General features: G+C 41.8%; 1 protein-coding gene across 1 annotated transcript in view; it reads right to left on the reverse strand.

Annotated features, from left to right (window-relative positions):
* Positions 1-5825: 5825 nt before the first annotated feature.
* Positions 5826-13764, reverse strand: part of GUCY2F (guanylate cyclase 2F, retinal) — a 208437-nt gene continuing 200498 nt past the window's right edge. Inside the window, exons 17-19 of the mRNA XM_006889911.1 lie at positions 13229-13323; positions 6003-6091; positions 5826-5915 (exon numbers count right to left, since the gene is read on the reverse strand). Of these exons, the coding sequence (XP_006889973.1) occupies positions 5828-5915; positions 6003-6091; positions 13229-13323 (272 nt within the window). The 3' untranslated portion in view covers positions 5826-5827. The remainder of the gene's footprint in view (positions 5916-6002; positions 6092-13228; positions 13324-13764) is intronic.

The raw sequence follows: 13764 nt of genomic DNA on the forward strand, positions 1-13764 counted from the left end.
AAAACCACACAAAAAAAACAAATGAGGTCTGTCCAAATGATTTACAAGTTGATGATTTGAAACTTGCTTAGGTCAAGTCTTACTGCAGAAGAGCAAAGACTAGCTTTTAATATGGATTCCATCTCAACATCAAGAACATCTGTAATTGTAGTGTTTTATCTCTTCTTTTTTTTCAAATCTGTGTGGATCATAACAAACTGTGGCTGACTCTGAGAAGAATGGGAATCCCAGAACACTTGATCATACTAATGCAAAACTTATACTTGAACCAAGAGACGTTGTCAGAACAGAGCAAGGAGACACTACATGGTTCAAAATTGGGAAGGGCATACCCCAGGGATGTGTCCTGTCTCCATAGCTTTTCAACCTGTATGCAGAACAGATTATCTGGGAGGCTGGGCTCTGTGAGGAGAATTGTGGCATCAGGATTGGTGGAAGATCCATAAACAATCTGTGTTATGCAGATGACACAAGCCTGCTTGCTGAAACTGAGGAGGACCTGAAGCACTTGCTGCTGAGGGTCAGGGACTGCAGCCTCCAATATGGATTGAGGCTCAATGTCAAGAAGACAAAGATTCTCACCATTGGATCAATTGGCAGCATCATGATGGATGGTGAAGAGATTGAGATTGTTCACCGCTTTAGTTTGCTTGGCTCCACAATCAACACTCTTGGCACCAGCAGCCAGGAAATTAAAAGGTGTATTGCAATGGGAAAGTCTGCTGTTAGGGACCTCTCTAAAGTACTCAAGAGCAATGGCATGTCTCTGGAGACAAAGGTGCGTCTGGTACAGGCCATGGTCTTTGCAATCACTTGTTATGCATCAGAAAGCTGGACAATGACCAAGGAGGATAGAAGGAGAATTGATGCTTTTGAGCTTTGGTGTGGGAGAAGAGTGCTGAAGGTGCCATGGACTGCTAAGAGAACAAACAGATTCATCCTACAGAGGGTTAAACCGGGCTGCTCCTTGGAGGCAAAGATTCTGAGGCTTCGTCTTGCATACTTTGGTCATGTTGTAAGGAGGTCCTTGGAGAGGGACATCATGCTTGGGAGGGTGGAGGGCAGGCGCAGGAGGGGAAGGCCCTCTGGGAAATGGATTGATTCGGTGACTGGGGCAATCGGGATGAGTGTGTCGGAGGCAATGAGTTTGGCACAGGACAGAGCAGAGTTTAGAGCTGTTGTACACAGCGTCGCTATGAGTCGCAAGAGACTCAATGGCATATAACAACAACAACAACAACATACTAGTTTATTTACAAAATCTGAATACATTGTTTTTGAGAACAATTCTTCCAATTTCCCTCACTCCACCACCCATCAGATTGTGAAACCCCATGATTAATCCCCTCTGCCCCTGCACATCCTCATTCCTCTGCTTCCACCCGCCCCCACCCCCTTGGATCTTTATACCCATTCTACAATAATGGTTTTATACAATATTTGTCCTTGTTGGACTGAGTTCACTCAGCATAATGCTCTCCAATCCCTCCCAAGTTAGGTAATAATTACAAAATAATTGCTCATGCAGGCTACGTAGTATTCCATTGTGTGAATGTACCATAATTTCTCAATCATTCATTTGTGGTTGGATATTTGGGCTGTTTCCATGTTCTTGTGATGGTGAATAATGCTGCTGTGAACATTGGTGTTCAAATCTCAGTTTGTGCATCAATTCTCATTTTCTCCTGTTTATATTCCAAGTAGTGGAATAGCTAGGTCATACGGAATTTCTATGTGCAGCTTTTTGAGGAAGCACCAAACTGCCTTCCAGAATGGTTGCACCAATTTACAATCCCACCAACAATGGGTAAGAGTTCCTTTCTCGCCACATCCTCTCCAACACTTATTACTTGCTCCCCTGTTAAACTTTGCCACTCTTACTGGAGTGAGATGGTACTTCATTGTGGTTTTGATTTGCATCTCTCTTATTGGCAGTAATTTGGAGCATTTCTTTATGTGTCTGTTTGCCATTCAAATATCTTCCTTTGTGAAAATTCTTTCCATGTCTTTTGCCCCTTTTGTAATTGGGTTATCAGTCTTTTTCTTGCAGAGGCCCAAGAGTATTCGGTAAACTTTTATTATAAGACTTTTTTTCTGAAATGGTATAGGGACACTATTGATTCTCTTGCATGCTGTGATTTTGCTTGGAAAAAATTTTCCCACCTAAACACTATTATGAAATAAATATATGATATTATTATTCTTGATATCTGCATTATTATTTCATTATATGGAGGTACCATAATTTATTTAACTAACTAGTATTGCTGGTCATTGGATTCTGTTGCTGAGCAATACTGAAATAAATGTCCTTATTCATAGAAATAGAAAATATGACATATTTTATGTTTATGTGTTAGTTGACTCAATTCAGAATAGACCTATGTTATACACATATGATAAATGATAAATAGACTTTGAAATCCAAAAAGAAAACAAAAAGTCTCACCACTGGACCAACAGGCAACATCATAATAGATGGAGGAAAATACTACATTTGTCAACTCTTTAATTTTATTTGGAACCACAGTCAGCACCCAAGGAAACAACATTCAAGGAGTCAAAATATTACAGAGCAAGAATGTCACTTTAAAGACTAAGGTGCACCTGAATGAAGCCAAGGCTTTTTCAATTATTTCCTATAAATCTAGGGAGTACTGATGGCTTAGTGGTAATGATTATTTGGATCCAGCAGATGCTCCATGCTCCATAAGAGAAAGCTGGGAAATATCCTCCCATGCAATTTACAGCATCTGAAAACCCACTTGAGAGTCAGTTATTAGTTGGTTTCCAGTCAATAGCACATAACAGTAACAACCACATATGCATCAGAAAGTTGGACAATGAATAAGGATGAAAGAAGACTTGGTACCTTTTGAGTTGTGGTGTTGGGAAAGAGTACCAAATATCCCATGGACTGCCAAAAGAACAAATAAATCTGTCTTAGAGGAAATACAATTAGAGGGTACCTTAGAGGCAAGGATGGTGAAACCCATCTCACATATTTTGGGCATGTTGTCAGGAAAGGCCAGTCCTTTGGGAAAAGATATCATGCTGAGAGATGAAAGAGAGGAGCCACAACAAGGATGGACTGACACAGTGACTATGACAATGGGCTCAATCATGAAGATGGGACAAAAGAGGGCAAGATTCGGGTCTGTTGTCCTGAGAGTTGTAGCTGACTTAGTGGCACCTAAGAACAACAAAAACAAGGTCAGTCAAGTCTTCTGATATTTGTTAAAGGTGTCTTTCTTGAGTAATCTGATGATCGCCAAAATGCTCACTTTAAGCAACTTAACCACCAAGGCCACTACGGTAACTTAACATGCTGATCATAGGGTTGTACAATTTGATAGGGGGCTGAGGGAAATTGGACGAATCTAGTCTTGAAAATAATGTATTCAAATTTTACAAATAAACTAGTATATATTTTTTATTTTTTTAAATTTTATTTTATTCTTTTTTTGTGTTTGTACCGTCAAATCAGATCTGACCGGTACAGGAAGAGATTGTCCCTCCTTCTGCAGCAGAGCATCTGGTGGATTTGAACCGTGCACCTCCAGAATTGTAGTATACAAGTTTTTTAAAAAACCAAAAAGGCTAACGAGGCTCTTGTGTCAGTTGGTTTCAGTTTATCCCATACACCTACAGCTCACAGAAGCTTGCCCTCTGTCAAGCAAGTCCACATTACTGAATGCAAATGTCCTAGATTATACCCATCCTCATGCCAGGAAATCAATAACAAGCACACAGTCAATGGTTATGAGTCAAATGTAACATCTTCTGAGGTAAACGCTAAAATTCCTCTGGGTTGTATGGCTTCTTCAGTGTCTCTAATGCTTGCTCAACTCTGCCAATGAGAAAATCCCCCAAGAGCTTCCAACTTCTTTCCTGTAAAGTGTGAATGTGTCAAAGTTTTGTGTCTCTGTGTGTCTGTGTCTGTATCTGAGGGTGTCAATGTGCTTCCCTACTGCAGAAAAAATTACTAGAAATTGGGTGACTGTGTGTCCCTGCTGTTTATCCGAGTCTAGGCAGCAGGCCCTCAGGGTGTGCAGGGGGTTGGAGGGGAGCCGCCTGCTCAGTACAGCTGTCTTACTGCAGCATACATATTTATGACTAGTCCAGGGCACCTGTGACAGCTGCAGGAATGAAGACGCCTTGGACTTCCTTAGGAGAGAAAGGGGTTGACAAAGTCACCATAGGCTACAGGACGAATGGAGAATGTGTGGATCCCTTTGGTAATTGCACCTAGATTTATAATCTGTAACATTTTAGAGAAGAATAATGGAGCAAGAGTGCACAGAGGTCCCAAAGTATACTTCAGATTCTCTTCCCCCCCCCCCAAGGATATGTGGAGGGAGCAGCGAGTTTTAGGGCCAGTGTCTCTAATAAAGGCAAAGTAAAAAAGCATTAGAAGGAAGAGAAGAAATTGAGTGGTCCAAGAAAGCAATATATTCCTCTAAGATACATTGTTGTTGTTGTTGTTATGTGCCGTAGAGTCGCTTGCGACTCATAGCGACCCTATGTACAACAGCCCTAAACTCTGCTCTGCTCTGTCCTGTGCCAACACTCCCATCCCGATTACCCCAGTCACTGAATCAATCCACCTCATAGGGGGCCTTCTAAGACACATATGTGGCAAAATTTCTTGATAAGTAGACTGTTATCACTGCTTCATACTCACACTCTCCTCATAGGAAGAAGGAATAATGTGTATCCTGAATGTGTACCGTTGAGTCGGAACTAACCCATAGTTGACCCATCAGAGGGTTTTCAGAGGCAGTTAATTGCATAGCAGGAGATTGCCCACCTTTCTCTCACGGAACAGTTGGTGGATTTGTATTATGTGACTTTGGGATTGCAGCTTAGTTTCTTACCACTAGGCTACCAGAGCTGCCTAATAAGACAGCCTTATTCACATTGCAGTATCAGATTACCAAACAGGCAAGGTAAGCATGAGTTTACTTGTGCTCACTTACTAATCTATAGTGAACAATTTCACAATTTTCCCCCCACCACATCAATGACTCTTTTTCACCAGATAGCTGGTGTCTCTCTCCCAACATCCATAGCACCATCTTACAGAAGCAAAACCTCTTTTCAAATGTACCATCCCTGATAGGGATAGGCTACTCAGTAACCAAGGTAACATGGGTTTATTTATGCTTACTGATTAGTCGGTAGAGGACTATTTCACATGGGCTTCAAATCTTGATGTGGTAAAAACCATATGAAGCTGTTCGCTAGAGATCTACAGATTAGTAAGCAAGCATAGGTACATCCAAGCTTACCTTGCTAGTAAGTAATCCATCCCTACATTGGCTGACAATGACAATCTCCCAAGGGATCATGAAACACTTCCAGAGAAAATGGCATACGCCTCCCTTCCAAGATGGTCTCGCCAATAGATCTCGGGAAAAGTGGGTAGGTACAATATTGCTGTGTTGCCTAGATAAATGTAAGTCTCTACGGGACTGAGGAAGCTCACCATATGGTCCAGAGACTCAGTAATGGCACAGGTGTGCCTGCTTGATAAGTGGATAACAAGGCTGGCCTTGTTAGCATATGAAGGTGTTATCAGTAGAGGAGGCAAGGGTCTCTCTCCGGCCTCAGGCCAGGGCAGCTGAGCCCCTGCAGCAGCACCTCACTCTGCAACAGGCCTGCCCACAACAAGGATTTTGCACAACTCAGCCAAGCTTGGAAAATCACCAGCTCCATTACATTCTGCCAGCAGAGCGTAGGCTGAGACTGGCACCCATGCCAAAGGGAGCCCCAGCTTTGAAAATCTGGCATGCTCCTATGTTCTGTTTTCCTGCCGACCATTACCTTACGGTTTGTTCTTCACCAGCTGTCTTTCTGCTTTTCTTCTTTGGAAGGCTGCAATCTCTGCTGGTTGCAGGCCATGGCCCATTTGCCTATAAGATCGGAACAACACCACAATAGTCAAGAGAGTGTAGCAGAACAGGATGTAGAAGACTGACTAAAGGGTGAACTTTACTTACTCATCTTTGTCCACTGGTGGCGGCACAGGAAGGGGCTTTGTGAAGCCTTTTTTTCCAACCAGCCAGAAGGTCTCTTCTGTGCCTTTGCCCTTTATAGACAATGAAGAAAATTGTGAACGTGTTATATCCAATATTTCTAAAGAAGTCCTTCTGCTTGTCTGGAGCACAAACATTCCATTTGGCTCAGATACTGCTTCTGCTTTCCCCTTGTCACCACTTCCTAGATCCTTCCTTCCTACATGACTTCCTTGCCATCTGTCCCTTGCGCTCGGGCAGGCCCCAGAGCCTGTCAGAGCATCCAGATGAAAAGCGGACACCATTTCAAGCTGTCATCCAGATGTTTTGTCTACCCACCACCATGCAGCTCCATCTTTGGGAACGTGTGGATGCTTGGCTTCATAGTGACCAAACATCTGGATGCACAACAGAAGATTTTGATCAACATTTTTGCCCTGATCTTTTGGCATTAAGCAACCCTTGTCTTCTGTGTCTAGAGTGTATACATTCAGAGTCTACCTCCCCCACCTTCTCTGTGCCATTCAAAAGCTCTCAGAAATTCCCTAAAGGGGAGAGAAACAAAAAGTAGGTTGTGAAAGTTTTTAAATGAAGGACATCCCAGTGGCTTCAAGTGGTTTACATTTCCATGTGCTCTTGCAGTTTTTGTAAAGGGAGACTCCAGGACAGCTCCATCTGTGGCCTAGTGGAGTGAATTGGTTTTTGGTTGTTTTAAAATTTTTTATATTTTTCTACTAGTTTATTTACAAAACTTAAATACAAATTTGAACAAATTCTTTCCATTTCCCTCACCGCCCACCCATCAAATTGAGCAACCCAATGATTAATCTCCCCCTTCCTCCCGCACATCCACATCCCTCTGCTTCCAGCCTCTCCCACCCCTCCTGGATCCTAATACTCATTCTACAATAACGGTTTTATGCAATATTTATCCTTACGGGACTGAGTTAGTTCACCCAGCATCATGCTCTCCAGTCCCTCCCAAGTTAGGTAAAAATTTACAAAGTTATTGCTCCTGTGTACTGCATAGTATTCCATTGTGTGAATGCACCATAATTTCTCAATTCATTAGTTTGTGGTTGGACATTTGGGCTGTTTCCATGTTCTTGCAATGGTGAATAATGCTGCTATGAACTTTTTTGTACAAATCTCAGTTTGTGCCACAGTTCTCCTATTCTCAGGGTATATTCCAAGTCGTGGAATACCTGGGTCATATGGTTTTAAAAACAATAACTCTGGGAAGGAAAGGGAATTTAAACTCAAGGGCTTAAGTGGTGACTTCTGAGGAACTTAATTCTCTGCCTTGGCTCTGCCCTCCTCTCTTTCCAGGAAGCCCTCCTTTCAAAGTGGTTCTCTCTCTTTTCTGTTCAGTTTTGTCTGACCTCTCACTTCTGCCAATCCAATGGGGGGGGGGCGGGTACTAAGAGTGAGAAAAGTAATAGGATGCATTTCCAAATCTTAATCTGAAATATGGTCTCTCTCTCAGTAGCTCTCATTTGGAACAGTTCTAAACTGTTTAACTTGGAAATTCCAATTAAGTTTGTTTTATCCCCTTTAACTATCAAATCCATTGTTTTGCATCTTCTTTCAATAATAATGACAACTGTGACAATAATTTGCACATTCAACTGGAGAACCTTAAAGCATATTGGAAATATTTGGTTCAAGTCTTTAAACAAGGCATCTATAAAGCAAGGTTTTTGTTGTTGTATACCACTGAGTCAGAACCAACCCATAGTTGACCCTCCGGCTAGTTTTCAGAGGCATTTTAATCATCAGAACCGACCCATAGCTGACTCTCTGGCAGGTTTTCAGAGGCAATTTAATCACACAAGAGGAGATTGTCCATCCATTTCCCAGAGAGCAGCAGGTAGATATGAACTGTATGCCTTTGGGATTACAGTGCAGCTTCTTACAGTGCCACCACAGGAAGAGCATATCGCTATAACCAAACTTCCATTAACTGGCAACCAACTCACCCTAAACCTCAAATAATTGGACTATTTGGGAGCTTTCACTCATTATTGCATTTATTTCACAAATACTCACCCTCACTACACATGGGGTTAGGGATACAAAAATGAAAAAAACAGGAGACTGTCCTTACAGAGTTAACAGTATAGTTAAAGAAAAACGATCATTGGGCCATGTCTTGGGCCCAAAACGCATTAAACTAAACTCCTTTCCCTCCTAAACTGTTCTTTTTCCTCACAGTGCCGAGTGTTGTTGTGTTTTGTAGGGGGAAGTTGCTCAATAAATAATCAGATTTTTACATTAACTGGAACTCTCGACCCTTTAGCACATGCCAGTTTCAAGGAATCATTGGATCTCACTTTGATAAAACATATTCTTAAGGTTCAAACTTGAGGACTACAACCTCCAGCTATATCTGAATGTTTATCTTGAGATCTGTAAGTCACCAGGACAGCATACCAATCCCCAAGGGAGTTTTGTAGATGTTAAGAGTGCCTAGATATTTGGTTGGGTCCTGGGACACACTGGGATGCCAACACTAATGGTTATAAAGATAATGGTAGTGTTATGGACTTAGGCGAGCTTCCAAATCAAAGAGTATGCAGGGGAGCTCCAGGGGCTCTCTGAGGGTTTGGAGATCTTCCAGGAGAATTCTTAGAATCCTACCTGTTTACCCACTCAACTTCCAAAATCCTGCTAAAGAGAGAGAGAGATAGAGAGGTGTGAGTATGATAACAACAAAGCCTCGAGCAAACTCTTTGACCCAACATAAATCCCTGGGCATTCTCAAAGACTCCTCCAAACAATAGCAAAATACTATGTCATGGCACTCTAAAGACACTGTGGTATCTCCTTTCTTATTTAATCCTCACAACAACCCTATTGGGTTAGTTTCATTGTTAACTTCATTCTGCAAATAAAAACACTGAGTTTCAGGAATATAAAATGACTTGTCAACATGTAAGTATAGCTTGGATTTGAACTCAACTTTACTCCAATATTCAAATGCTCTTCCCTCCACCCAATCCATTGCAGCCAAGGAGCAGGCCTAGAGGCCAAAGAGCAACTGTTGAGAATTTCGAAAACCTATGACTGATGAGCTCCCTGATAATGACAGGTCAGAAGAGGTGTCTTTATGGAGAAACTGAAGCATAGAGTGGATCAAGTTACTTCTCTAATGTCACACATAGAATCACTGATGGGCCAAGAATTAGAAATCCCCTACAACCAGGAGAAGATAGCATAGATGAATGGGATCTTCTAAGACTCAAATCCCTATGCACATCCAAAAACTTCTCCAACAGGGTAAAAAGGGAAGCCACTGACTGCGAAAAAGTATTTGGTAATAACATATCAGATAAGGGACTTATATCCAGAATTTATGAAATACTTGAGCACCACAACAAGATAAAGGTAAATAATCCAATAGAAAAATGGGCACAGGATATGAACAGGCACTTCACCGAAGACGACATTCAGATGGCTAACATGCACATGAAGAAATGCTCAAAAACCCTAGCCCTAAGAGAGATGCAAATTAAAACAACTATGAGATATCATCTCACCCCAGTCAAAATAGCAAAATTTAACAGAACAGCAAGCAACAAATGCTGGCGAGGTTGTGGAGAAACTGGAACCCTGATTCACTGTTGGTGGGAGTGTAAAATGGTGCAACCACTGTGGAAAGCGGTATGGCACTTTCTCAAAAAGTTGCAAATAGAGATACCATTTGACCCAGCAATTCCACTACTGGGAATATACCCTGAAGAGACCATAGCTGACATCCAAGCAGATATATGCACACCCATGTTTACTGCAGCTTTGTTCACAATAGCAAGGAGGTGGAAACAACCTAAGTGCCCATCAACAAACGAATGGCTAGAGAAGCTGTGGTATATTTGCACAATGGAATACTATGCTGCATTGAAAAACAAGGAACTCATGCAATATTATTCAAAATGGTTGACTCTGGAGAACATTATGCTGAGTGAAATATCCCAGCCACAAAAGGACAAATATTGCATGATGCCAATGTTGTAGAATGGGACTAACCTCGGGGTTGGGGAGAGACTGAGTAAGATGGGTTCAATAATGTATACTGCACTGAAACAGAGGAGGGAGAAAACTGTTCAAAAGAGATATGTGACTAGGTATTTCTGTCATGACAGGAGTCTAGAGCGATGGCTACCTAATGGAGTGGACCTGGGGGAGGGTTTGTAAAATAATGAAAGAATCTTTTCTTTTACTTTTCCATAATTTTTGACTGATGTACTTTTAACTTGTTAGTTAAATTTGTATCTTCTAGGTTGCAACACCTCCATGATACATCTTCAAGGATACGAACATGTATGGCTAAGCACAATTAATAACAGTGCACCTAAATTCCAAAATCAATCTCCATAATAGTCTATGTGTTTCCTACTGTCAAAGGGGCCCTTTAGAGTAGTGAGAGAAAATCTTCACCCTGAAACCCACAGCGTCCCTTTTCAGCAGGAAGTAGCTAAGAGAACACACCATCCCCTTTTCCTTATGAATCAGGGTGAAGTCTCTCTCAAGGAGGAGTGATAGGGAATGGCAAAGGACACACTGACAAAGGAGAGTAATCAGAACTGGCTTTGACAAGCACTGTGGCAATTGGACAATTAAAACAGACATTTGGGGGGTGGGGGAAGAAGAACAAACTGGGGAGGAGGGTAGAGAGAACGGTGCAGCAATAAAGGAATGAAAACCCAAAATCCCTCTTTTCATTAAAACTAATAAAATTTAAAAAAAAATCAGAAATCCGACTTTCTGACCTCTATGATGTTGTTGATAGAACATTACCGTTTTTCAGTGTAACTGACATTGTGTGTGTGCACATGCACATGTATGTATGTCCAGGAGAAGGACAGTGTGTACATGGATGCAGCTCATGCTTCTTGGTAGGAGTTGGAAGTAGGAGTCGAAGAGTTTGAGGGGAAAGTAGAAGTCGCGAATAAAACAGTACTTACCCTTGTTATTGTTTGTTGTTGTTGTTAAGTGCTATGTTAGATGACCCATAGCGACCCTATGAACTAAAGACCTGAATACTGACCTTTTGGCTAGCAGCATAACATGCCAATATGCCACTCCTATATGAGGTTGCTTCTGTGCCAATAGGGAACTCTGGCAGCCTAATGACAAGAAGCTGGGCTGAAGTCCCTAAAGCACATGGTTCGAGGCCACCAGCTGCTCCTTGGGAAAAGGCTGAGCCATCACCTCTTGTGCAATTAACTGCCTCTGAAAACCCTCTGGAGAGTCAGCTGTGGGTCCATTCTGACTCTACAGTACAAAACAACAACGTGGGCTTATGGAAAGCTTTTCTCTGTTTCTTATCCAGCTTGTATGTTCCCAAATGGTGTGGTGTGTAGGGTGTTGGGCTGCTAAACCAACGGCCATTCCTCTCTGGAAGTTCAAATCCACTAGTGGCTCCTCAGGAAAAAGATGGGAAGTCTTCTTCCATATAATTTACAGGCATGGGAACCCAATGAAGGGTCAGCTCAGAGTCAATTCAGAGTCAACAGAAGTGAGTTTGAGTTTTGTGATGCCCTAGGAATAAGGGAAACTGAAGTTGCTAAAGGTCTTTTTAAAGTCCTGCTTTGGAATATGAAACACAAATACATGTGAGTTTTCCTGACTGGAATTTGGGAAGCAATAAGAAACCAAGCTAGTTAGAAACATAATTTTTCTTTTCACTTTTGATAGTGTCATCAGCTCTCCAGCTTTAAAATGTAGACATCTGTGCCCAGCAATATAGAGAGGAAAATGCTTCAAGAAACCAAGTTGCCTTTGTCTTCTTCCACTAAGAATTGACAGATTACACCCAAGGATCACAAAAGCCTTATTTGATTCACCGCCCAAACAATATCCCTATCCCCATTATCTCACTGTTTGGGTTCTCTGCAGAGGTGGGAAAAGAGCCTTGCAGCCCACCTACTGAAAGATATTGAGAACCTATTGGAAGGGACAAGCTAGGACTAGCCAGAAAAAGGAAATGATCAACTAGAATTAGGACTCTCAACCTTTAACTTCTAAAACCCAGTTCTGTGGAAATTGCCACCATTTAGGGGCAGAATGTCAATGGCTGAAACAAAATGCCCATTACCTGGTGCCCGGATTTTACTTTCCCCAAAAATAATCACTGAGGGAATTACTTTTCATGCACCAGGGTGTCATGACAAGGGCACCAATTAGGAATTCAGGCTTTCTGGAATCCGGCCCAATGCTGTTCTTCATGTGACCTTGTATACATACCTTTATCTGAAAATGAGGGAGCCAGTCAATCAGATCACTAGGGTCTTTTCTAACTGGCATAGCCAATAGCCCTGGGATCAGGAAGGTGAAGAAGATGAAGAGGAAGATGAAGAAAATCCAGTGGGGAATATTACTTTAATCCTAAATTTCCAATAGAGTGATAACACTAAAAGAAGGAAAAGATGCTAGATCAAGTTTGTCTATCATAGAAAAGGACTTTGCTTTCCCCAGATCCTTGGTGAAAGACATAAAACTTCTGTAAACCATGCATCAGCGATGAATATGCAGTCAGAAAAGAGAGTAATAAGCAGGTGAGCAGAAAATTCAAACTCTTCAAAACTGTAACTTATTCAGCAGCGTCTGGCACTGCCAGAGAGTAACTAACATGAAAGTGAGAGAATGGTAAATACGACAGTTTAACAGAAAAGTCAAATTCTGGGCTGTTCTTCAGTAGAGAAAACTACACTTCATCCTTTGAGAAATGCAGAACTTTCAACAGTTCCCAGCAATGTTGCTATGCTGTAAAGATAATAAAATGGAAGCAGAAGGAAACAATCTATTCAACACCCCAAATATGACTGGAGATTCTGCCTAAATCATAGTGATGAGTTTCAGACTCTCAGGCAAACTCTTTCAGCAGACCCATAACCTCTCCAGAAAGGGGTTTGTCCAAGAGGTTTGGTTCAAACAACAAAGGGACATTATACCTCAGTCCCATATAAGACCATTATTGTAGATCATATGTTAGGATCCAATGGGGGGGAGAGCAGAGGGGTAAGGATGGGTGGGAGGCAGGGGTAATTAATCATAGGGTGGCACAATTTGATGGGTGGAGGGAGGGATGGGTGAAAAAAACTCGAAAGATCGCATGTGAAAAACAAAGTATATGAACTTTGTAAATAAACGAGTATAAAAACAAAACAAAAAAAACACCCCACCAATTCATATTAAAAAGGACATTATACCTTCAGCTCTGTCTTTCCTCGGAGCTCCACTTCGTAGCCCTCACTCAGAGCTTGAAGTATTGCCACAGTGCTGTGACTGACATGAATCCGATATGCTGTAAGAGAAGAGATGGTAGGATTTTTGGCTCCTTTTAGGTAAAAACAATGAGAAAAATACAACATCATAAAGGATCCCACTTTTAAAGGGCATAGACCCTAAGGAAAGTCCTTGGAAGAAGCCTCTAGCCTGGATTTCACAGCAGGGTGGGGAGGAAGGGCCCCAATAAGGCATTATCTGTAGCACTTACCAGCCTCCGAGAAACAATCTCTGGGGAAAGGCCCAGCAATAGAAAGGTGTTAATTTAACTGGAGGATTGAGATGAAGAAACAAGCAACAGCCCTCCTCGAGCTCTCTCACGAAATGTGACCTCCTTTCTGGGAAGTGTGTCCCCAGTATCTTTTCTCACAGGCTTCTATGAGGGATAAACTCCCCAAATATACATAACCCTGTACATCTATGCAAACTTCTCTCAGTCTAGTTATACTTTATTAACTTC

This window comes from Elephantulus edwardii, unplaced genomic scaffold (genome assembly GCF_000299155.1).
Source record: "Elephantulus edwardii isolate Elephantulus edwardi_28Jun2011 unplaced genomic scaffold, EleEdw1.0 scaffold00083, whole genome shotgun sequence".
Taxonomy (NCBI): domain Eukaryota; kingdom Metazoa; phylum Chordata; class Mammalia; order Macroscelidea; family Macroscelididae; genus Elephantulus; species Elephantulus edwardii.